Here is a 25,969-nt window from a genome sequence, read left to right as displayed (position 1 = left end):
CCTGATCGCTGCTGAAGCCTGCAGCCTTCCCAGGGGCTTGTTGGCCCCTGGAATACCCCATTTTTTCTCTTGGGTTATCTGCCTTTTTCTCACTAATTTTTGGAAGATCTTTACACAGTCTTTATTGACTCTGGACGAACCCTTTGTTACATACATGTATTGGGAAATATCTTCTCCTGCCAAGGAGTTACATTTAGAAATAGAAATATTTTAAAATAATACAAGTTCCCCTCCACCCAATGAAGATAGTACAAGTTCTTAAAATCATCAACCAGGCAGAAGATAGAGGTAGAGACAAAAGTGACATCTCCCTCTGACCTGAGGTGAACTTAGTACATAACAATGTCCTTAATGCCAATGACGCATGTTTTGTCACTTAACAGTAAAGGTAATCACATTATCCCCCACGTTACAGAGCAGGAAACTGAGGCACACAGAGGTAAGTGACTTGCCTGCTGGAACACCCTCAGGAAGTAGCTGAGCCTGGATTCAAACCCAGGAATCTCTGCCACTTCAGCCACTCCCAGGAACTTCATGTTTCCATTCATGACCTTTGGCTCAGAGGGCTGTTAGCTGTTTAAGAATCGGATCCTGACACACCTTTCCTTTTGGAGATACCTTTTCTGGGCTCCAGCCAGCTCCTGCAGGCGGGGGTGCTCCATCATTTCCGGATCTTGACCTCAGAATACAGGGTCTCCTGGGCCTGAGGGTTGTGTGGTTTCATGTTGTGGAAACTGAGAGCAGCGTAGTGGAGCTCATGCTCTGAGGGGGAGGCAGCCTGTGCTGGGGGCAGGTGGTGGGAGGAGGATGCATTCAGGTGACCCTGAGTGGGAGGAAAGAGGGGTGTCCGAGCTGGGTTTGGGATCTGGAGAGGGGCACTTGTGGCTTGGGGGGTCTTATTCATTTGTCCATTTCACACCCATTTCCTGAGGATTCACTCACTCACTCATTCACTCATGTACCATTTGTACCATTGACAAAGTTTAATCATAAAAGCTTGTTCTTATTACTAGTCTCACATAATCCTTATGACCTCTCTCCATAGATATGACTGTTTTCCCATTTTACAGATAGGAAAGCTGGTATCATGTTTCTTCCTAATTTTGAATACCACTCCTAGGAAGTTGTGAGTTATAAACATTGTTTGTATTGTTTTTCTGTTGGACTCACTGATGTAAATGGTGGGAGCATGACAGATGTGTGGGGAATGTTCAGGGAGGGGAGGTGGGGTCAGAGACCCCAGGAAGTGGTTGGGGGGTCAGCAGGACAGGAAGAAAAGGAGGAGGGTGTTGCTACAAGGGAAATGGGACAGGACTTGGCCAATGATGGGCTCTGGGGGATGCGGGAGAGGACAGTTCTCAGATATGAGGGGCTGTGCCAGGAAACCTGGGGGAGGGCCAAGTTTGGGGACAGAGGAGGAACACCTGTGTTCACCACAGAGACACTGGGTGGAACGTGGCCCCCCGGCACGCACCTGGTAGATGCCTTCCTGGCTCTCTGCCTTCTCTGCCTGTTTCTTCCTGCAGATCCTCAGTCTGAGGAGAGAGACAGGGCTTTTCAGCCCAGCTGGCTCGCACCTGGGGGCCTGGCAGGGCTTACTGAGGCAGGTGTGGAGGCTGCTGCCTGGCTGCAGGGACCAGGACAGGAACACACATCCCTCCTCCCAGACAGCTGCAGCCAGATGTTGGGAACACAGTGCACCTGGCTAAGGTGCCAGGAGGCTGACTTCCTGTCTGTGCCTCACCTTGTGGCACCTCTTCCAGCATTTATCACCTTGTGACAACTCTGGGATCTCAGGTTCAGAGATTCTTTGTATTCTTGCCCCTACACATCACCACCTCTACTTCCTGAGGCCTTTGCCCAGCCTGGGGCCACCACCCACTCACATGATGAGGCCGAGGCAGACAGCCAGCAGGGCTGTGGCACCAGCTCCCCCGACAACCCCCTGAATCACTTCTGTCCTTTGTCCTGGTCTCCCTGCAGAGATGAGACACCTGGGGTGAGCTCCTCTTTCCCTAGGCAGGTATCTGAGCACCCCACCTTCTCAAATCCATGCTGTGGAGTGTGCCCACTCCCATCCAGGACTCCTTTGTCCCCCACCCTTCATGTGGCTGTAGCCTCCAAGTCCCCCAGGCCCTCCCCAGACCTTGTCTCAGGGGCCGGGACTGCAGTGCCCCTTTGCCCAGAGTCAGGCCACTTTCCCTCCCACTCAGTGTTTTTTAGGGTCCAGAGCTGAGCTTCCCCCCTCACACCTGACCTGGCAGCAGCAGGACAGTCACTGTTTCTTTCCCGTGGGTGTTCTGGGCCTCACATGCCAGCCTGAGGTTGGACGTAAGCTCCCCATAGATGCTCAGGGAGCTGTTGGCCCAGGTCTCTGCTGAGTGGAAGGTGACTGTGTGGGAGGTATTGCTGTGGTTCCCCTCCAGCAGCCCCTCCCCCAGCCACCAGTGCAGGGAGGGGGCTGGCTGGGCTCGAGAGGAGCAGCTGCAGTGGAGACCCTCATCCTCCCAGGAGCAGGAGGGTCCCTGCAGCTGTGGGGGGTCTGTGGGGAGAAACAGGGAAGGAATCAGGGGAGTCTCTCTCCTCCCCAACACCCCAGGGCCCTGCCCCCAGGTATGCTCCTACTCACTCTTCACACTGAGGGTAACAGAGGCTTCCAGAAAGGCTGACTTGTGCTGCTGAGCTCGGCAGAGGTATTTCCCATGGTCCTCCAGTTGCACCTGGGGCAGCTTCAGGACCCCTGGTTGCATGGACTCCAGGGTCAGGCTTCCCCGGGCCCACCACATACTGGCGGGTGGGTTGCTGTCAGCTTTACACACCAGATGCAGGCAGTTGCCCTCCTGGACTTGGAGAGATGAGCCGTTGGACAGAACTTTATATCCTGGCAAGACAGAGCGAGAGTCCAGCCCCCCTGTAGTTAGGTCTCCCTCTGTCTCCCTCTCTCCCCGTCTGTATGTCCCTGCCTCTCTGTGGCTCTGCCTCTCTCTTCATCTCCCTGCTTCTCCCTGTCAATCACCCTCTTCATCTATATGTGTCTCTCTCTTTTCTGTATTTCCCTCTGTCTCTGTCTCTCATCATCTTTGTGTGGTGCTCTCTGTCCCACTTCCTTAAATTATATGTATCAGTTTCTCCTCTTCCATAATCCCATGGGCTCTACCATCTGGGCTCAGCCCCATGGGGACAGGGCTAGGGGCAGGCACTACATCCTCTGCAAAAGGTTGCTGAGGGTTTGGCTGGACTACCCTCATCCCCACGCCTCCTGCCATGGCCACCAGTGCCAGCATAGACCCTAGATTTCTCTGGATGAACTTTGTCATTTACATCTGTCAACAGAGGTACACTATGACCTGCCCAGTTCAGCTGTGTCTCACAGCTCACAGTCTCATGGACAAGACACCCCAAAAGCAGGTTCTCACAGAGCAGTAAGGTATAGTTTATGATGGGGGGTTAACTGTGTTGAGGGAGCCCTGAGGACAGGACTTGAATGAGACTGGCAGGTCAGGGAGGGCTTCCTAGAGGAGGAGAGGCTTAAGCAGGGCACGAGAAGGGGTGGCAGCTGGCCAGGTGATGGTGCTGGCATGGAGGACATGGTGGGAGGATGGCATAGAGCACAGCTTCCGCCAGGGTGTGGCATGGCCCCGCCTGCTCCCAGAGAAGCAAGTGGTCCTGTGCAGCCCGACTGAGTGGCCATGCTGGGGGTGTTTACATGAGGCTACTAGAAGAAATTCAGGGAGATTTAAAACACAGTATTACAAATTGCCCATTAAAAAATAGTCATGGTTTGTAAAGTACAGCAGAGAGAACATAGTGCATACTATTTTAATAACTATGGATGGTGCCACAGTGGAGTTAACTTATCCCTTTGTAAGTTCTATGAACGTCTGACCACAGTGCTGTACATCTGAGAACCTCATGCAGCATCCCGTGAGGGGGTCGGGATGAGGGAGGCCAGTTTCTAAGCCGAGGAGGAGTGAGTTGGGGGCCTCTCACCTCTGCTGTCCTCTCACATGGCCCGAGTCTGTCTCCCATCTGAGTTCTGAAATCCCAGCTCTGCTCTGAAGGATGCAGGGAGACCCACTCCCACCACCCCCAGACAGGAGAAGATGCACCCTACCTGTGCCTTCTTTCCGGGACATGATGGTTAAGTTCTGAAGCGCATCTGGACCGACAGACAAAATTGTTTCCTGTTCAGTGGCACAAAGGTGGGCAACATCCCTTTCCACCCACAAATTTCATACACAAGAAGGGGGTGAAATTGGGTGTCCTCCTTCCTTCTTCCCCAGCCCTGCTAACACGGTTCAAACTTACACCCCCAACTCCCTCCACTCCCAAGTACTGGTGTCCTGACAAGGTGGGTACTCACAGGTCACATTGAGCTGGACAGTCTTCTCCTTGATCTGACCACCTGGCAAGGCCACCCGACAGGTGAGGTTGGTGCCGTGGTGCTGGGGCCCTGGTGTGAGGGTGAGCACTGAGGAGTTGGGAGTCTCAGGACCCAGGGGTGTGAGGTTGGTTCCCATCCAGGAGAAGATGGGTGGTGTCTCTCTGTCACAGGCCCATGACACTGTACAGGTAATGTTTTTGGGGTGTCCAGATTCCAGAGTCCCCTGGATGTGGATGTCAGGTACCAGATCTGAAGAAGAGAAAGACAAAGACTGTGGCCCTAGAGTGGGATCCCTGAGTGTGCACTTAACTGCAGCCTCTGTGCCAGGCCAGCCACAGGATCCAGTCCCCATCAGTCGCCCTGAGTCCACCCCAGGATGAGGAGAATCAGGTTCCTTCCCAGCCCAGGAGCCCTCAGGACTCAGCCATGTGTCCTCACCTTGACCCCATTTCTTTTCTGTCACATGAACAGACAGAATGTTGTTTATGTAACTTTCTTTCACATAGGACCCTCTCTCCACCCTAAAGAAGTATCTCCCTGTGTCTTTTTTCTGTGCATCTCTGATGTGCAGGGAGCAGTTGTAGGTCCGGGGGTCCCCAACGAGGTGGAATCGGGCCCTGTTCTTATCCCTCACTTTGCGATTAGGGTTGTTTGTGGCCACAGGAGCATCCGAGTTTGGTTCAGCCCCTTCCTGGAACCAGTAGCCATGAGCTGGGGCAGACTCAGTCCAGCCTATCTTGGGGTACATCACAGTGCAGGGCACGGAGATGCACTGGCCCTCCTGCACCATCACAGACCCCTGCACTTGCAGCCGGAATCCTTGATCCTCAGCCAGGGACCCTGCAGGGAAAGACTAATCAGCCACAGCTTCCACGCCAGCCCACACACTCTCCCTTGGGGCACTCACCTGCCCACAGCAGGGCCAGCAGCAGCAGCATCTCTGGGGTGAGTGTCAGGGTCTCAGTGTCACAAGACTGAGAGGAAACCTCAACAGGAAGCCAGGGGGAAGGGAGAAAGATGATGATCAAGGAGGAGGAAGTGGGCAGCCCGTGTGGCAGAGCTGGCCTGGCCCTTGGAGAGTAAGCACTTCCACTTTCCAGATGAAGTCCCTGTGAGGTGCCCATACACCAAGGAAGACCCACACCACCACTCTCAACTCCCTGCCCTGGCCTGTCCCTCTGGCACTACTGTCCATTCTGGAAAGGAGGCACAGCTTCTGTATAATATGCAGGATCAGTGTCCTGGGGGTGGGACTCGGGTGGGGCTCACAGGGGAATAGGAAGGCAGGAAATGTGACATAGTCCTCCAGGTGAGACAGGTGGTGATGGATGAAGGAATGAACACACAGCCCACCAGAGCATCTACTCCCTCAAGGGTGTGGAGTCAAAGTGGAGACTGTGGCAGCCTTTGTCCCTGTCATTGAGAGTGAACCTCATACCCGGGGAGGCAGAGGGGCCCCAGGCCATGCCAGTTCTCAGTGGTCTAGGGCATGTTGGTGGGAGCACAGGCTAGGGTGTGTAGGAAACCCAGTTACTCTTGGCAGTGGACAGTGAGCTCCCAGGTGAGAATGGCCAGAGTGCACAGAACCAGGCCACCCAGGGGGCCACCAGCCTGTGACCCCACAGGTGGTCCTCAGCTTGCTGGCCTGCTTGGAGCCCCCCTGCCCAGGCATCCCTGGTGTTGATTCAGAGCAAGATGCCAGCACAGTGTGCCTTTGGATTCAGGTAGGCCTGGCTCTTCTGCCCTCCAAGCCTCACTTTCCTCATCTGCCACAGGGAGGAATCACAGGCCTCAACCCTCATTGTCTGTGGAAGAACCGTAGGTAAGAACAGGTGCTGACCCTAGGCTCCTGAGTGGAGGCCTCCAGGGTGGGGTCAGGGGTGTGGGCTGTGCAGCCAGATGGCCGCGGGCTCCAGCCTGGCTCCTCCATGCTCACTGTGCTGCCTCAGGAATGACCTCACTGCCCTGTGCACAGTCGGATGCCCAGGATCATGAGGTGCTGTGGGCTGAATTGTGTCACTCCCCAACACTCATCTGCTCATGTCCTGACCCCCACTACTGCTGAATGTGACTGGTTTTAGAAATCAGGTCTTTTAGGGGGATTAAGGTAGAATGAGGTCACTAGGCTGGGCCCTCACCCAATAGGACTAGTGTCCTTATAAAGAGAGTTTAGGGCACAGACACGCACAGAGGAGAGACCACAGGGGAAGAACCGTGTGCAAGCCAAGCAGAGAGACCTCAGAGGGGACCAGTCCTACCAACACCTTGATGTTGAACTTCTTGTCTCTAGACTGAGAATATCGATTTCTGCAACTTAAGCCCCCCAGTGGTGGCACTGTTTTATGACAGCCCGAGCCAGGGAACCCGGGGTTGCCAAGAAGATCCAGGTGTTCCTACAAGTGAAGTGTGGGGAGCAGCCTGGCCTGGACCACAGTGGACACGGTCCACACGGGGCGGGTCTGTAGGACGGGACTGCTCTGTGGGTGGGAGGAGGAGAAGGGAGGGAAGGACTTGGTAACAGGAGGAAACCGCGCGAGGTAACACCTCTGCTCCTCCACGACCAGCTCTGCACTCTGTAGGGCTGCAGCTTCAGCCCCACCACCCTGCTTCTCCTCTCCCAAGGGCAGGACCAGCACCATGGGCTTTGCTCAGGCTGCTCCCTCTACTGGAGAGGCCTGTCACTGTGCCTGAACCATGGCTACCCGCCTCTCATCTCTGGAGCAGGCTGTTCTTGAGGGTGTGGGCTGAGGTGAGGCAGGCCCTGCTGGACCTGGAGTGGGGAGCAGGGACAGAGTCACAGCCTGGCTGGTCAGGGCTGACACGAGGAGAGGGTGGGATGGTGGAACCCGAGGAGGGTGGAAGGATGGGTGTGGGGGATGAGATAGGTGAGCTGGGGGGAGGAAGGGGAGCAGGGTTGTGTGGGAGGCAAGTCACCCCATTTGACAAGCAGGACCAGAGCCAGAGACGCTGATGGTACAGTGAGGAGGCTGCACTGTATCCCACTTGCCTCAGCCAGACCTTCAACCCCTCTGCTCCAGGGTCCAAGGGAATCTGCCCAATCCCCTCCCCTCCCTTCCACTTCCTCCTCCTCCACCTGCCCCTTTCCATTGCCCCCTTCCCTCTTTCTGTTCTCCTCCTGCTTCTTCACCATCCCATTCCTTTCAGGCGAGTCCACTTCCCTTCCCACCTGTCCTGGCTTCAGGTCTCAGTCTTTCCAAAGGTGGAGAGGTGTTCTCACCTTCCCAGCCCATCACTCAGTGCTTGGTCTGAGTGTGGATAGAACTGTAGTTCCCTCTCAGGCCAGTATGTGTGGGGGGGGTGATGGGTCTGAAGGTACTGCTGGACCACAAGCTCAGGGACTAGGAGTGTGGTGAAATCAGATGGCAGGGGTTGTTTCTGAGAATGACAGGGAAGGTCAGTGGAATGGCAGAGAGGACCCTGGGGTCATGAGCGTCCCAGACCTTCCCTCCTGCTGGGATGTTGGGTCTGTTGGGCCTGACCATCAGGCCTGAATCTTCCCCTGCAATGCTGGCTGTGTGAAGACCCAGAGGGCTGAGACCCATTGTGCATCTGTGTGTGTGTGTTCTTTGGAAGTGTTTGTGTCTCTGTGGCATGTGTTTCTGTCTGTAAGTGTTTATGTGTCTGAGTCTCTGTGTGTGTCTGTGTTTGTGGTCTGTGTGTGTCAGGTATGTCTGTGTGTCTGTCTGAAGTGTGTAGGTGTTTCTCAGTGTGTGCATGTCTGTGTTGTGTGTCTGTGGACAAGTGTGTCTGCATTTACAGTCTCTGTGCCTGGTGTTTGTGTCTGTGTGTGTATGTGAAGTGTGTACCTGTGCATGTGTGTTTGTGTGTATGCACCTGTGTGTGTGGTCTCTCTGTATGTATCTAAGGTGTATGTGTGTATGTCTGGTGGTGTGGTCTTTTTTCTGTGTGTCTCTCTGGGGAGTATGTCCGTGTGTGTTTTGAGGTGTATCTGTGTCTATGGGTGTGGGGGATCTCTGTGTGTATATGTGTGTCTGTGATTGTGTGTGTCTGTGATCTCTGTGTGCACACATCTGAGGTGTGCATGTGTTTGTGAAGCTGATGTACACACTCTCAAGCCTCAGCTTCTCAATAATCGCATGAAGAATACAATACATCCCATGTTTCCTATAAACCTTTCCTGCTGTGTTTATCCCCAGACTCCTTATCACCAACCCATATAACATAGGATCTACTTAGTCATTCTTTGTCTGTCTTTCCTGCCATTGGAATGTAAGCCTCATGAAGGGTCTTGTACCTCTTCTTACTGCTGAATCCACCACACTGCTTAGAAACATGCTTGGCTTATATTAGGTTATCAGTAAGTATTTGCTTTAATTATTGTATGAAAATTGAGGCAAAAATGAAATGACTGGCTGTCTGTGGTGGGAAACTGTGCATTCTCTGCCACACACACTTCCAGGGTTATCTGATTCTGGCCTTCTATTGTGTTTGAACTGTTTTACGCTGCCATAGTTTACAGGTAACTGGAAACCGTGGAAGTAGTTCAAGTCCACAGACACACACAGGCATTCTGTCTGCTGGAGGGTCACTTGAATTCCCCTCAACACAGTGTCACATCCATTCACAACTTCCCTTCAACTCTCATGCACTCCATATGGATCTGTGCTTCTGTCGTTTCTGCCTGGTTCCCTCACTCATGAGTCAGATGACACAGGGAGCTGCTGTGTAATGGGCATGACATTTCCGTTACACAAGATGAGAAAGTTCTAGGGAGCTCTGTACAACACAGTGCCAGAAGTTGGTAATACTGGGCTCTCAAAAATTGGTTATGAGGGTAGATACAATGTTAGGTGTTTTTAAACACAATAAAATTCTTTAACACATGTTTATTTTGTATCTATATGAGAAACATGACATTCATTTTACAAAGTTTTTACCCTTGCTCGAGGACATTTTTCTCATTGATGAGAGAGAGAGAAAAAGAGAAAGAAAGAGACAAATAAAGAGAGATGGATGTGCTAAGGAAACATCAATTGACTGCCTTCTTGTACATGTCCCAACCAGGGATCAAACCCATAATCTGTGTACAGGCCCTGACTAGGAATTGAACCTGTGGCTTTTTGGTCTGCAAGACAATGCTCTAACCAACTGAGCCACAACAGCTAAGGATAAACTTTTTAGAAAGACTAGATGAACAAATTTGTGTGTGTCCCTACACATGTGTTGGCATTTGGTTTGCGGCATGTTCTAAGCATTAGTAACAAACAAGACACTGAGTGACACCCCTGGGATCATCTTAAAGGGCTGTCTATTTCCATTGGGGCAACTGGAGGAAAATTAAACTGAGGAGGCAGGAAAAGGACACCATTGTGTTTTAGAGTTTACTCTGGCTTTTCTGTGGAAGACATATTGGAGGTGGGCAGAGAGTGCTGAAACAAGTTCCCTTGGCTGTGTATGTAAGTCCCCACAATGGAAAGTGAGTCCTTGGAGGCAGGCATGTGCATCTCTCACCAGCCCTGTGCACTAGCTTCCCACACAATGATGAGCTGCACAGTAGGTGATAAGGGTGTGCTGAGTGACAGGCTTCCCAGGTCTACATAAAGACAGAGGCACAAACAGCAGAGTCTTGCATAAAGTTTTGCTTTGATTTTGGTAAAGAGAATTACATGCATTCTGTTTTCCTTCTCCTTCTATCTACTCACTCACAGCCAGAGGGAATAGTCTGGGAGACCAAAAGTGAGAGGTCAACAAAAGATTGTTTTTCCTTGTAAGTCAAGACCCACTCAGCCAAGTGCTCCTCTGATGTGCAGAGGTGCTTAGGGGTGGGGAGAAGGGTTTGGGTGTCCCTGTGCCAGGCCCTTTCTTTCTGGATTCTGAGTCCAGGACCTTCCCTGTGTCCTGTGCAGCAAAGGATCTTAAGTTTTTCTCATCCCTCCTTTTCTGGAAGCCCCAGGCCTGCCATTAAAAACAGGAGTGAGGTCAGCATCCAATTGAATGCTGGCCTGGGTCTGAGTGGCCTGAGAGCTGTTTTCTGGTGTTTGGGGCACTCAGATGAGGGTTCACCTGGGAGGAATCTGACCCCTGGTGTAGTGGATGCTGGAGAGGGCTCAGAGGACAGGAAGCCAGCTCCTATGTGGGCACTGCTGAGCTGAGTGAGGAAAACATGGAGAGGCACAAATAGAGGGAAATGTTGGAGGGAACGAAGTTCCTGTTTTCAGCCCTTTCAGGACCCACACTTCCTGTGACTCTAACTCTGGGGCTCAGGCCAGCTTGGGGGAGGAACTACAGGAAGTGTCTGCGCAGAAGTGGGGCTGGGAGCCTTGTGGTGATTGAGACCACCTGGGCAGAGACCAGAAGGCTGCAGCCAGAAATGGGGGGAAAAAAAAGCCCAGGAAAAGGGAAAGCCTGTCCTAGATTGTAAGTTTAATCAGCTCGGATGGGGACAGATAGAAAGCATGCTTGAAGTTATTCAGCTGGCTTGGGGGCAGATAAAAAACTATAAGGAAACCAGATTTCTTCTAAGGTCTTAGAAAAGCTGTAAAATGTCATAAGGGCCCTACTTTGAGTGATGAATGTTCTCCAGTGATGCTCGGAGTCTGGCTTCCCATCTAATGAGGTAGCACAGCATCCAGTACACAGTTGACTTCCAGTACGGGGTAAGAGCCCATGTCTGAAGAAAGAGGCACCCCAGACATACCAACACCCGTGACCTTCACCCAGCCCCTCCCACTCTGCTCTGGGACTGATAAATGGCTGGCCTCCAGAGGGCGCACAATCCACCAGGAGACACTGAACCCCAGGGAGACGCAGGGCAGCTGCCACTGTCCATGGTGCTGAAATAGGGTCCGGAGTGGAACTCAGGTACCAGCCTCCCAATGTGCAGAACGGCCTGACTCCACAGGCTTATGTCCCAGTTTGGGGCCAGGAGGGGAAAGGTGTGGAGGTGAATGGATCTGTGGGGGACCCGACAATCAGGAGTCATCAGGTTGGGCTCCTCTCTCGGCTCCATCTCCCCTCCCTTCTGTTCACTCTCAGGCTTTGTCCATCCTGAGGATGATGGACAAACATCCTGTCTGTCTGCCCCACCTGGCTGAGCCGCAGGCAGCAGGATGTGCTTGCTAAGGCTTTCTGTTTCCCGCCCTCTGGATGGCTCCTTCAAGTAGTTTGCTTCATGCCAGCCGCACCAAAACAAAAAATCCAGCAGAACAGGGAACTTTCTAACACTCAACTCCAGCTCTGCGCCTCCCCTGGCTAGACATCCTTCCCCACCTGCCACTTTTAAGGTATACACTCAGTCAGGAAGTGTTCAGGAACATTCACAGCCTCACCATCATCACGCCACTCTCTCAGCCACCAACCCACACACACCACAGCCACACCCCTGCCACCACCTGAACACCTCCTGCCCCTTCTGGCTCCCCACACTGAATTCACCTGGTTCCACCTCCCTGTCATAGTGTCCCCATTCTCCATCATTGCAGCACATGCTTATCCTGTGAGAATGGGCTCAAATATCACCTCCTCACACAAGCTGTGCTCGCTGTCTTTCCTCCCCCTCCACCCCTGCCCTTACCCACAGTTAGGATTGGGGCCATGGTTTATCAACCTCAGTGCTGTGGATATTGGGGCATTTGTAGCTGAGTGGAGTTTTTGGTTGTGTGGGGGTGGGCTTTCCTGTGCATTGTGGGATGTTAAGCAACATCCCTGGTCTCTGCCCAGGAGATGCCAGGAGCTTCCCCTGCCCTATTTTGACAAGCACAGTATCTCCAGACATTTCCCAATGTCTGTGGGTGGTAACACCCCCAATGACAAAGAACCACAGGGTGAGAGTCTCCTGCCTCTCCCTTCACAGAGTCACTATGACAGATTGACAAACTTTCTCCAGTTCTTCTTTTCAAGATCATCAGAGAAACCTTTGTTCTCAACTGATTTCATAAGAAAAGTACATTTCAGCTCCTTTGTATCACATTCATGAAGGAAACACTGGGAAATCCCTACATTTCTCTCCATTTCTTTGTTCTCTAAACTTTTACTGCATGTCCATTGTACACAGGAACCAGTAAGAGGAAGAAGATACAGTTCCTGCCTCAGGTTGGCTCAAGTCCATGGTCTGGGGTTTGGGGAAGGCACAGAAACATGTAAGTATTAAAACACAGTGTGATGAGGTTCCTATGACCTGGGGGTCCAAGGACCAGAGCTCTTGCCTTTGCCCTCAGGGGTGGAAAGGGAGTGAGAAAAGACTTCTCAGGAGAAACCCCTCTGGAGATGCACCTTGAGGGGAAAGCAGGAGTTGGCTAAGCAACAATGGGAGGGAAAGTGTCCCAGGCAGAGGTGGCATCAGGCACAAAGCAAGGGGCTGGGAGAGGTCCTGGCCACTGTCTGGGCAGGAGCAGTCCATGTGTGATAGCTGGAGCCTGGAGTAAAGGAGGCAAGGTGGGGTCACATCCCTGGATGTGTGTCTGGTGTCTGCTCTCCAAGGGCTGCACAGCTGAGCAGAGGAGGCTGGCCTTCAGCCTTCAGTCTGTCACATAAAAAACAAATCTGGATCTAGATAAGGAGAGACTTTATTCAAAGGATTATCACAAGCTCTAGGAAGTGTCTTACTTGATTGCAGCATGATTTCCTACACCAAAGGGTTGCTGGTTCCATTCCTGATCAGGGCACATGCCTAGGTTACAGTTTTGATCCCTAGTTAGGATGCATATGGGAGACAACTGATTGATGTTTCTCTCTCCCTCTCTCAAATCAATAAAAATATATCTTCAGGTGAGGATTTTTAAACAAAGATTATTGCAATAAGTGAAGTGAGATTATTGCAAAGGGGGGAAGGAAACTATAGCAGTAAGAGAAGAAAGTCTGTGCACACAACAGGTGTGGAACTGCCTACAGTAAGGATAAGGATGGCAGGAAGGTGGGGACCCCATGGAGCCTTGATGCCATAGGCTGAATCAGTTTCCCCAATCCATATGTTGAAGTACATGATAGTTACTTCAGAATAATTGAGATTAAAGTTGTTCATGATAGTGTACCCTGAAGACTGATGGCTTTATAAGAAACAAAGAGAAAGCAATCTTTCCTTCCTCTTCCCACATGCAAAAATACAAGAAAAGCCACATGAGGATGGGGAGAAGTCGGCCACCAGCAAGCCAGGAGGTGGGGTCACAACAGCAACCAAACCTGCTAATACACAAACTTGGACTTCCTTGCTTTAAATATACTTCTGTTGTGTGAAATGCCCAGTCTTTGGTACATGGTTAAAAAATCCTGAGTTGGGTTCCCAGTCAGCCTGCAGAGTCATGCAGGCAAGCCTGTCCTATCCCCCCACAGGAACCAGGAGACGCCTCACTGCAGATCCTCCACCCGTGTCAGGTACTTGTTCACGCAGCTGCTGAGGACAGCCCTCGGGGGGCTGCATGGTGGGAGGTCCTCCTCCCCCTCAGCGACTGTATGGGACTCACACGCTGCTGTCAATTTAATTAGCTCAATATTAACTGTACTGAGCTCAGCCCTCACCGTGGTCCCCCGTTAGGAACCCTCCCTCCCTGAGGGTGTGGGGCTGCCGTGGGTAGGGGCTGGAGACAGAGGGGAGCTCACCCTCTGAGTGTGGACCCTGCTGGCACCCAGGTGTCCCTGCATCTCGGTGCCAAGTGAGCACTGGTGGCTAGTGTGTGGGATGCCCCTGCTCGGGGGATGTGAGAGAGGATGGGGAAGGGGTAGGAGCTAGTCCAGGCCAGTGATGATGTCAGCTCAGCTGCGTCCAGCCCCAGCAGCTCCACCCAGAAGCAATTCAAGTTCGGCCTCAGGATTCCAGGAACCCAGATCATCTGGGCCCTGCTATTGCCAGGACAGAGGAGTGTGGGGGTCCATGCTGGGGACTCTGGGCCAAGAGGGGACGAGGCCTTGAAGCAGAGCCTTGGGTCTGTTCAGCATGTGGCTGGTCAAATCCAGCAGGCTCGTGTTTGGTTTCCCTTGTATAGTTTTTAATGTATTTATCCTTATTTTTTCTTTATTGTTTTACTTTTTCATTGAACATATTGAGTTGACATTGGTTATTAATACCATATAAGCACAGGTGGATAATTCTGTAATACATCTTCTGTACATGGTATTTGATAACACCCCATTGTACTGACGTGTCACTTCCACCCACTCATTAGTAGACAGATGTTTGGGTGTTTCCATTTTTGACAGTGAGATCACTGTTGTGAATACTGGTTATGCTTTTTTTGTTGGAACATACGTATTTTGGGCATAAGCCTGGGAGTGGAATTGCTGGGTCACAGGGTAGTGTCTGTGTGTCACTGTTAGAAGAAATTGCAGACTGATCTCCATGGTGGTCGCTTCATTGCAGGTTCCCAAAGGAAAGTATAAGCCTTCCCATTTCTCCCCACAATTACCTGCATTGTTATTCTCCTTGAAAAATATTACAGGTCATGAGTGGGGGTGAAGGGCTATTTCAGCACACCTTTGATTTGTACTTGTGTGTAATAACAATGAAGTCATTTATTTTCTTCTGGAGTTACTGTCCATTTGTATTCATCTCTGAAGACAGTTTCTTCAAGTCCTTTACCCATTTTATAAAAAATTTGTTTACAGCAATCCAACCCTTTGTACATTTTTAATTGGGTTGACTGACTTTTTATTGTTGAGTTATAAGAATGTCTTTTTTTAAGATTTGTTTTCTAAATTGATTTCACAGAGACAGGAAGGAACAGAAAGAGAACCATCAATTTGTTGTTACGCTTATTGATGAATTCATTGGTTGCTTCTTCTATGTGCCCTTAACAGGGATTGAACCCATAATGTTGGCACATCAGGATGATGCTCTAACCAACTGAGCCACCAGCCAGGACTCTAAGAGTTCTTTCTATGTGTTGAATAACAAGGCTTATCAGATCTATGATTATGAAACATTTCTCCCATTCAATGGGTTGGCTTCTCACTTTCTCCATAGAGCTCATTAATGAACAGGATGTTTTATTTTGATGAATTCCAACTGAGGCCTTTTATTTTCTGTCCCACTGCAGGGGGTCAGGGCAGGTTCAAGGGTAAAGGCACAGTCAGTCCCCAGTCTATGGATGCAGGAAGTCCTGGAGGACGAACTCCAGGTTCCCAGTGGAGCCAAAGGACACAGGATTGCCATTGAGTAGGTGACACCCTCCTCATTCCTCCTTCCTGCAGGAAAATCAGGGCACTGGTGGCCACTGTGGAAGCAGCTGCTAGGACTTTGCTTCTACTACTCTGCCTCACCATCCTTCTGTGAGCTCTGCCCCAAGGTAAGGGAGGGGAGAGGTCGGACGAGGAGCCCACAGCTGAGTGCCAGGGCCAGGGACCAGGGCCAGGGATGCCCTCCCCTTCCTATCATGATTCAATAAGTCACTAAGTCTCGCCCACCCTTCCTCCTTAGCACAGCTCAGCTCAATGCCCATCTCCTCCCCATCATGACCCTGGTCATTCCTATGGCCTCATGTCTTCCTGGGTCTCTAAACTCAAAAAGGTCCTGCCTCCACCTCTGTTCTCACTTAGGCCTCCGTATTGTGTTTGCAGAGACCTCTCCTCCAGGTTCTGCACGGGATGAACAGCAATGTTTCCTCTTCGTGGCCAGGAACTGGGGGCAAACTCTACAAACTGGATTTAGGGGTGGAGTGGCCTGTGCCCTGCTGGACTCTCCACTGGATCCCACCCTCTTCCAGAATCTCACACCATCTTCCCACCCAGCTGGGCCAGGGCCTCTTTGACTCTGAGACTTTGCACATGCAGTTCCTCCTGCTGAAATGCCCTTCCTTTCAGATTCTTATATCTCCAAGTATATGTGTAATTCTTAGTTGGTTTTGAAGAAAATCATACTTACTTTTTTATTTGTAGTCTCTTTAGTAGTGTGACTGAACCCCTACTGTGGGCAATCTTGTAGACCCTGGGGATGCATCTGTGAACCCAGCACCAAAATCCATTTAATTCAGAAGCTGTCATTCTGTAGACAAGCGGATAGAATTCAAATCACTGAAGACACTACAGCACTGAGCCACAGAAGGGAGGGCCTGTGTTTCAGGGACCAGAGAGGGGTTTTGAGGGGGATGCTCACTCTGAGAAGCCACCTCATGACCACCAGGGGACATCAGCGAGAGAGCTGGGGTGAATGATGGAGATGAGGAAGTGTCAGGACTGGAGATGGGGCACGTGTGTCAGTGTGAGAGGGTGGCAGTGGTGAGGGAGGACAGGCTCTGGTGGCCCACAGAGAGGAGAAGACACAAGAAAACACATTCTCATTGGGTCTCAGTGGTTGGTGCAAAACGTGTGAAGATGTGATTGGAGCAGGATCAGCAGAGAACTGGGGGAGGGGAAATGAAAACTCAGGGTCCAGAAAACCCTCCAAGAAGTTTGTCTGCAAAAAGGAACAGAGGAGAGGGTCCGGTGAAGGAGGTCTTTTCTCAGTTCCTTCTGCTTTTTCCCAGAGGTGCCCAAAGAATTCCTGCCTGTGTTGCTTTCCTGAGGCCATTGAAACAAATTACCACACACTTGGGGCATTTTTTGGTAAAGTTTTATTTTCTTGGTCTTTGGGGCCAGAAGTTCATGGAGGAAGTAAAATACCTTTTCATTCTGCCCTTCTAAGTTCTCGACTGAGACCCCTGCAACAGAGAAAGACAAGTTGCCACACCTGGGAGTCAGATGTACTGAACTCTGTGATGAGAAATGAGTTCTGAGGTGGGGAAATCCAGTGCTGAGTGGGACTCACACTCTCAGAGCCTAGAGGGGAGAGTCCACCTTTGTGATTCCCAGGGGCTGGGGCTCTTGGCCACCCTTGGTTGATGTCTGGGTCACTGCAGCCTGTCCCCTGGCCACACTGTCTCATCCTGCTCTGTGTGCAGAAAGTCACCTGCTGTATCTCTTGGAGGACATGTGTGACTACATTCAGGGATCAACCCTGACAAAGGAGGATCCTCTCCAGGTCAATATCCTCATCTCCATCCCATCTACAAAGACCCTTTTCCTAATCAGGTATTGTTTGCAGGTACCATGTTGACCTTGGGTGACCAATACTCACCCTCTGTACTGCCCACGTGACATGGTACCCCCCATGATAGTCCACATGTGCCCACCAAACCTAGTTTGCCTTGTTCTCCCACATCCTGATGCAATAGAGGGTCACCCCATGAGGGACACATGTCTGGGGAACAGGAGCTTGCTTTTCTGAAAGAACCACTATTAAGAGAGTTAAAGGAAAAGTTACAGACTTAGAGAAAAATATCTGCAATATAGACTTCATGAATGACTTGAACCCATAGTATATCCAAGATATTTTTATGAAGCTATAATAAAAAATTAATCCCATGTAGAAATATGGTCATTAACAACAAGAAACAGAACCTTACTTACAATTTGGTAAATTATTTGAATAACACATTCCCATAAAGATGTACAAATAGTCAATAAATACATGAAAATGTGTTCAACATTACCAATATAAGATAAATATAAATCAAATCACACAAGGAGGTTTCACCATGATTCTGTGAGTGTTACCAAAAACTTAAATCACAAAAGAAGAACTGTGGGAGTGAGTGAGAAGAAAACTTACCTCTTCTGCTTTGCTGTCCACTGCAAAGCTGTGCATCTGCTTTAGAAAGCAGTCTTGCAGTTCCTCAGCATGTTTGAGTTTTACGCTGCACACTCGTATTTTTAGAAAATACCCAGTATGTGAGCAGAAACGTGGTCAACTCCCCAGTGAACAAAGTCTTCCTGTGTTGGGAGGGGGGTGTCTGTGGTGAGGGCTGTCTCAGAAACACGGACCAGGTCCAAGGGCCCCCTGTTGACTTGTCTTCAGCCAACTGACACTTATATGCTCACCAAGTGCTTCTGAATGAGTGAATGAGTGACTGAGTGAGCAGTGCCTTCTCCTCACAGGGACCCCAATCTCCCTTCTCCCCAACTCTCACAGGAACATGACAAGTCCTACACCTTGTGGGACCCAGCATGGCTGCCAGATGAGTCTCTGACTCCTGCTCATACAGAGGGTTGACCAGCCCCTCTAATGGGGGCCCTTTGGAGACTCATGTGTCTGTCCTCAGAGGTCCTTGTCCTGCTCTGGTGCTGCAGGGGAGCCCCAGGGTCGGCATGACTCACAGTCTGCTCCTGTCTGCTGTTCCCTGGGCGCCAGCATGTCTGGGCTGTGGGGTGTCCCTGGCTCGGTGCAGATGGACACAGTTTGGCTCTGAGGTTCCTCTTTTGCAAACAGCCAGCAGAGGCCAATATCTCATGCTCCTCCCAGCTTCTGTGGTCTCCCCACAGCCCCCCTCCCACTGCTTTCATTCTTTTTCACCCACAGGAACCAGACCTCCTCCTAGTCAGCGGTGCTGATGCTGCTGCTGGCCCTGCTGTGGGCAGGTGAGAGCCTGAGGGAAACGCTGTGGGTGGGTGAGGGCTGCTGCTGACCCTGCTTTCCCCACAGTGACCTTGGTTCAGATATCAGGTGACCCTACAGGGGTCTGTAATGGTGCAGGAGGGCCTGAGCCTCTCTGTGCCTTGCTCCTTTTGCTATCCAGGGAACAACTGGAAGTATGCCACTCCTGCTTATGGCTACTTGTTCTAGGTCCTATGTGGAACACAGTTATAAAAAGAACCAGCCTGCCTAGGTATGATGGGTAAGGATCCTGCTTCAAGAGAGGCCACAGGGATGTTCAAGGTGGCCCTGGGACAGCACTTGGATGTCTTCATCCTGGGAGCGTGTTGGGGGTACAGCACATTGGGGCTCAGAGGGAGGTATTGTACCAAAGGCTGAGGTTCCCCTCAGGGCCCCAGCTGGGACACCCCTTCCTGATCCCCAGGTGAGGGTAAGAATAAGTAAGTAAAATGGTTCATAGACTGAATACACACGAGCATCTCATGCCCAGATAAAGAAGCAGACCCTTCCCTGAACCCCTAGAAGGGCCCCTCTGCCACCTTCCCATCACTTCCCCCTCAGGGTGACCAAGCTACAGATTCCTGGTACCAAAAATGAGGTTTGGTTACAAAATATATTTTATGTATTTGTTTTTAGACAGAGGGGAAGGGAGAGAGGAAGAGAGGAAGAGAAACATCGATGTGTTGTTGCCTCTCTCGTGGCCCCCACTGGAGACCTGGCCTGCAACCCAGGCATGTGCCCTGACTGGGAATCCAACTGGCAACCCTTTGATTTGCACCCTACACACATTCCACTGAGCTACACCAGCCAGGGCCCAAAGATGAGTTTTCTCTGCTTCTGAACCTCATGTCAATGGTATCACACAGCACATACTCTGTGTCTGAATTCTCTTCCTCAACACAATGTGGGCAATAGGATTCACATGTCTGGTGAAGAGCTGTTGTCTGCTTCCTCCACTGTGTGAATAATCTGTACTACGTGGACCTGTTGATGGGCATTCAGGGAGGTTGCATTGCTCAGCCCTCACAGGGAGTGCTGCTGGGGACTCCAGGTGCACATTTCAGGGCATTTGCACACTTCTGTGTTAGCTCTGCCCCCCCCCCCTCCCCGGAGTAGAACTGCTGGCTCGTATGCTCTGTGTCTCCCAAGAGGTCGTCCCAGTTCTCCTCCCCACCAGCGTGTCTCCGAGTCCCAGTGGCTCCAATTCCCAACCAACACTTGATTGTCTTTCAAAATGTTTTTATTGCTGTAAGGCACACACAGCATAAAACTTACTCTTTACTATTTTAAAGTGTGCAGTTTAGTGGCCTTCAGTACATTCACTTTGTGCAACCATCACCACCATCCAAGTCCAGAACTTCTTCCTCATCCTGAACAGAAATTCTGTACCCGTTAAACACAAACAGCCCAACCAGGCCCCCAGGCTCAAGCCCTTGGTGACCACTATATGTTACGTTTCTCTATTGTGGTTACAAACACAAAATCCTTCACTATTTTCAAGTGCACAGCACAGTGGTGTTGAGTCTACCCACGTGGTTGTCCATGATTCTCTAGAACGTCTTCATGTTGTAAAACTGAAACTCTGTAGCTACTTCCCATGTCCCCTCCCCAAGGGAACTTTGTCCTCTGCTTCTCAGAGTTTAATGGCCGCAGGTACAGGGTGTAAGTGGGGTCACAGTGTCTGCCTTTCTGTGATTGGCTCTTTTTTCACTCAGTGCAATGTTCTCAACACCTGGTACTTTTTATATTCTTTGTATTATTTTCACCAGTGTGGTGGCTGTGTGGTGGCAGAGCACTGCAGTTTCTCTTTGCAGTTCCCTGATCGCTGCTGAAGCCTGCAGCCTTCCCAGGGGCTTGTTGGCCCGTGGAATACCCTGTTTTTTCTCCCGGGTTGTCTGCCTTTTCCTCACTGATTTTTGGAAGATCTCTACACAGTCTTTATTTACTCTGGACGAACCCTTTGTTACATACATGTATTGGGAAATATCTTCTCTTGCCAAGGAATTACATTTAGAAATACAAATATTTTAATATAATACAAGTTCCTCTCCACCCAATGAAGATAACACAAGTTCTTAAAAATCGTCAACCAAGCAGAAGATAGAGGTAGAGACAAAAGTGACATCTCCCTCCGACCTGAGGTGAACTTAGTACACAACAATGTCCTTAACGCTAATGTTATATGTTTTCTCACTTAATAATGTGGGTCATCAAATTATCCCCCACGTTACAGAGCAGGAAACTGAGGCACCCGAAGGTAAAGTTACTTGCCTGCTGGAACACCCTCAGTAAGTAGCTGAGCCTGGATTCGAACCCAGGAATCTCTGCCACTTCAGCCACTCCCAGGCATTTCATGTTTCCATTCATGACCTTTTGCTCAGAGCACTGTTACCTGTTTAGGAATAAGACCCTGACACACCTTTCTTTTTGGAGATGCCTTTTCTGGGCTCCAGCCAGCTTCTGCAGGTGGGGGTGCTCCATCATTTCCAGATCTTGACCTCAGAATACAGGGTCTTCTGGGCCTGAGGGTTGTGTGGTTTCATCTTGTGGAAACTGAGAGCAGTGTAGTGGAGCTCATGCTCTGAGGGGGAGGTGGCCTGTGCTGGGGGCAGGTGGTGGGAGGAGGAAGCATTCAGGTGACCCTGAGTGGGAGGAGAGAGGGGCGTCTGACATGCCCTTTGGGGTCTGTGGATGGGCACTTGGGGCTTGGGGGGTCTTACTCATTTGTCCATTTCACACCCATTTCCTGAGGTTTCTCTCACTCACTCATTCATCCACTCACTTATCCATTTGTACCATTGACAAAGTTTAATCATAAAAGCCTTTTCTTATTACTAATCTCACGTAATTCTTATGACCTCTCTCCATGAATATAACTGTTATCCCATTTTACAGATAGGAAAGCTGATCTCATGATCCTTCCTACTTTTTGGATACTACTCCCAGGAAGTTGTAAGTTATAAATGTTGTTTGTATTGTGTTTCTGTTGGACTCACTGATGTAAATGGTGGGAGCAGGACAACTGTGTGGGGAATGTTCAGGGAGGAGAGGTGGAGTCAGGGACCCCGGGAGGGGTTGGGGGCTCAGCAGGACAGGAAGCAAAGGAGAAGGGCGTTGCTACAAGGGAAATGGGACAGGACTTGGCCAATGACAGACTCTGGGGGATGTGGGAGAGGACAGTTCTCAGATATGAGGGGCTGTGCCAGGAAACCTGGGGGAGGGCCAAGTGTGGGGGCGGAGGAGGAACACCTGTGTTCACCACAGGGACACTGGGTGGAACGTGGCCCCCAACACTCACCTCTGAGACATCTTTCTGGCTCTCTGCCTTCTCTGCCCATTTCTTCCTGCAGATCCTCAGTCTGAGGAGAGAGACAGGGCCTTTCAGCCCAGCTGGCTCGCACCTGGGGGCCTGGCAGGGCTTACTGAGGCAGGTGTGGAGGCTGCTGCCTGACTGCAGGGACCAGGACAGGAACACACGTCCCTCCTCCCAGACAGCTGCAGCCAGATGTTGGGAACACAGTGCACCTGGCTAAGGTGCCAGGAGGCTGACTTCCTGTCTGTGCCTCACCTTGTGGCACCTCTTCCAGCATTTATCACCTTGTGACAACTCTGGGCTCTCAGGTTCAGAGATTCTTTGTATTCTTGCCCCTACACATCACCACCTCTACTTCCTGAGGCCTTTGCCCAGCCTGGGGCCACCACCCACTCACATGATGAGGCCGAGGCAGACAGCCAGCAGGGCTGAGGCAGCAGCTCCCCAGACAGCCCCATGAATCACTCCTGTCCTATATCCTGGTCTCCCTGCAGAGATGAGACACCAGGGGTGAGCTCCTCTTTCCCTAGGCAGGTATCTAAGCAACCCGCCTCTCAAATCCATGCTGTGGAGTGTGCCCACTGCCATCCAGGACTCCTTTGTCCCCCACCCTTCATGTGACTGCAGCCTCCAGGTCCCCCAGCCCCTCCCCAGACAATGTCTCAGGGGCCCAGACTGCAGTGCCCCTTTGCCCAGAGTCAGGACACTTTCCCTCCCACTCAGTGTCTTCTAGGGTGCAGGGCTGTGTGCCCCCTTCCTGGGCTTCTCCTTCACACCCTGACCTGGCAGCAGCAGGACAGTCACTGTGTCTTTTCCGTGGGTGTTCTAGGCCTCACATACCAGCCTGAGGTTGGATGTAAGCTCCCCATGGATGCTCAGGGAGCTGTTGGCCCAGGGCTCTGCTGAGTGGAAGGCAACCGTATAGGAGGCATTGCTGTGGTTCCCCTCCAACAGGCCCTCCCTCAGCCGCCAGCACAGGGAAGGGGCCGGCTGCACTCGGGAGGAGCAGCTGCAGTGGAGACCCTCATCCTCCCAGGAGCTGGAGGGTCCCTGCAGCTCTCGGGGGTCTGTGGAGAGAGACAGGGGAGAGATCACAGGACCTTCTGTGCTCCCCAACACCCCAGGGCCCTGCCCCCAGGTATGCTCCTACTCACTCCTCACACTGAGGGTCACAGAGGCTTCCAGAGAGACTGACTCGTGCTGCTGAGCTCGGCACATGTATTTCCCATGGTCCTCCAAATCCACCTGGGGCAACTTCAGGACCCCTGGGTCCATGGACTCCAGGGTGAGGCTGCCCAAGTCCCATCTTATGCTGGTGGGTGGGTTGCTGTCAGCTTTACACACCAGATGTAGGCAGCTGCCCTCCTGGACTTGGAGAGATGAGCCGTTGGACAGAACTTTATATCCTGGCAAGACAGAGAGAGAGTCCAGCCCCCCTGTGGTTAGGTCTCCCTCTGTCTCCCTCTCTCCCCGTCTGTAGGTCCCTGCCTCTCTGTGGCTCCGCCTCTCTCTTCATCTCCCTGGCTCTCTCCCTCAATCTCCCTCTTCATCCACATGCCTCTCTCTCTTCTCACTTCTATATTTTTCTCTGTTTCTGTCTCTGTCATAATCTCTGTGTGCATAAGCTATCTCCCCCTTCCATGCCTTATGTACATCAGTTTCTTCCCTTCCATAATCCCATGGGCTCTACCATCTGGGCTCAGCCCCATGGGGACAGGGCTAGGGGCAGGCACTACATCCTCTGCAAGAGGTTGCTGAGTGTTTGGCTGGACTGCCCTGGTGCCAGGCCTCCTGCTTTGGCCACCAGTGCCAACCCAGCCCCCAGATTTCTCTGGATGAACCTTGTCATTTACATCTGTCAACAGAGGTACACTAAGACCTGTCCAGTTCAGCTGTGTCTCACAGCTCACAGTCTCATGGACAAGACACCCCAAAAGCAGATTCTCACAGAGCAGTAAGATGTACTTTATGATGGGGGTTAACTGTGCTGAGGGAGCCCTGGGGTCAGGACCTTAATGAGACTGGCAGGTCAGAGAGGGCTTCCTGGAGGAAGAGAGGCTTAAGCAGAGCAGAAGAAGGGGTGGCAGCTGGCCAGGTGATGGTGCTGGCATGGAGGACATGGTGGGAGGATGGCACAGAGCACAGCTTCCACCAGGGTGTGGCCTGGCCCTGCCTGCTCCCAAAGAAGCAATTAGTCCTGTGAGGCCTGACTGAGTGGCCATGTTGGGGGTGTTTACATGAGGCTACTAGAAGAAATGAGGGAGATTTAAAAAATAATATTACGAATTGCCTGTTATAAAAATAGTCATGGGATGTAAAGTACAACAGAGAGAATATAGTGAATAATATTGTAATAACCATGGATGGTGCCATGTGGAGCTAAACTTATTCCTGTGTAAGTTCTATGAATGTCTGACCACAGTGCTGTACATCTGAAAACCTCATGCAGTGTCCTGTGAGGGGTTGGGGGTTGCGAGGCCAGTTTGTAAGCTGAGAAGGAGTGAGGGTCTCTCTCCTCTGCTGTCCTCTCACCTGGCCCGACTCTGTCTCCTGTCTGAGTTCTGAAATCCCAGCTCTGCTCTGAAGGATGCAGGGAGACCAACTTCCACCGAACCCCAGACAGGAGAAGATGCACCCTACCTGTGCCTTCTTTCCAGGACATGATGGTTAGGTTCTGGAGCCCACCTGGACAGACAGACATAATTGTTCCCTTTTCAGTGGCAGAAACGTGACCATTGGCCCTTCCCAACCACAGATTTCATACACAGGAAGGGGGTGAAATTGGGTGTCCTCCTTCCTTCTTCCCCAGCCCTGCTAACACGGTTCAAACTTACACCCCCACCTCCCTCCACTCCCAGGTACCAGTGTCCTGACAAGGTGGGTGTACTCACAGGTCACATTGAGCTGGACAGTCTTCTCCTTGATCTGACCACCTGGCAAGGCCACCCAACAGGTGAGGTTGGTGCCGTGGTACTGGTGCCCTGGTGTGAGGGTGAGCACTGAGGAGTTGGGAGTTTAGGACCCAGGGGTGTGAGGTTGGTTCCCATCCAGGAGAAGATGGGTGGTGTCTCTCTGTCACAGGCCCATGACACTGTACAGGTAATGTTGTTGGGGTGTCCAGATTCCAGGGTGCCCTGGATGTGGATGTCAGGTACCAGATCTGAAGAAGAGAAAGACAAAGACTGTGGCCCTAGAGTGGGATCCCTGAGTGTGCACTTAACTGCAGCCTCTGTGCCAGGCCAGCCACAGGATCCAGTCCCCATCAGTCGCCCTGAGTCCACCCCAGGATGAAGAGAATCAGGTTCCTTCCCAGCCCAGGAGCCCTCAGGACTCAGCCATGTGTCCTCACTTTGACCCCATTTCTTTTCTGTCACATGTACAGACAGCATGTTGTTTATGTAATTCTCTTTCACATAGGACCCTCTCTCCACCCTAAAGAAGTATCTCCCTGTGTCTCTTTTCTGTGCATCTCTGTTGTGCAGGGAGCAGTTGGAGGTCCGGGGGTCCCCGTCGAGGTGGAATCGACCCCTGATGTCATCCCTCACTTTGCCATTAGGGTTGTTTGTGGCCACAGGAGGATCTGTGTTTGGGTTGGCCCCTTCCAAAACCAATAGCCATGAGCTGGGGCAGACTCAGTCCAGCTTATCTTGGGGTAGATCACAGTGCAGGGCACAATGACACACTGGCCCTCCTGCACCATCACAGACCCCTGCACTTGCAGCTGGAATTTTGCATCCTGAGCCGGGTACCACGCAGGGAAAGGAGACTCAGCCACAGTTTTCACCCCAGCCCACACACTCTCCCCTGGGGCACTCACCTGCCCACAGCAGGGCCAGCAGCAGCAGCAGCAGCAGTAGCATCTTGGGGTAAGTGTCAGGGTCTCAGTGTCACA

The 25,969-nt window shown here is 51.5% G+C and overlaps 1 protein-coding gene across 1 annotated transcript; it reads right to left on the bottom strand.

Moving 5' to 3' along the window:
• Positions 1 to 427: 427 nt before the first annotated feature.
• LOC114510614 (sialic acid-binding Ig-like lectin 12) lies at positions 428 to 25,969 on the bottom strand. Its single transcript, XM_036012869.1, has 7 exons — positions 25,895 to 25,969; positions 4,721 to 5,224; positions 4,364 to 4,633; positions 2,258 to 2,542; positions 1,887 to 1,977; positions 1,475 to 1,535; positions 428 to 823 (listed from the first exon to the last, which is right to left on the bottom strand). The coding sequence occupies exons 1-7, from the start codon at positions 25,935 to 25,937 to the stop codon at positions 662 to 664; spliced, it is 1,416 nt and encodes a 471-aa protein (XP_035868762.1). The 5' UTR covers positions 25,938 to 25,969; the 3' UTR covers positions 428 to 661.

The sequence above is a fragment of the Phyllostomus discolor genome, chromosome 12, assembly GCF_004126475.2.
Source record: "Phyllostomus discolor isolate MPI-MPIP mPhyDis1 chromosome 12, mPhyDis1.pri.v3, whole genome shotgun sequence".
In the NCBI taxonomy this organism is placed as follows: Eukaryota; Metazoa; Chordata; class Mammalia; order Chiroptera; family Phyllostomidae; genus Phyllostomus; species Phyllostomus discolor.
This window is presented reverse-complemented; position numbering and strand designations above follow the sequence as displayed.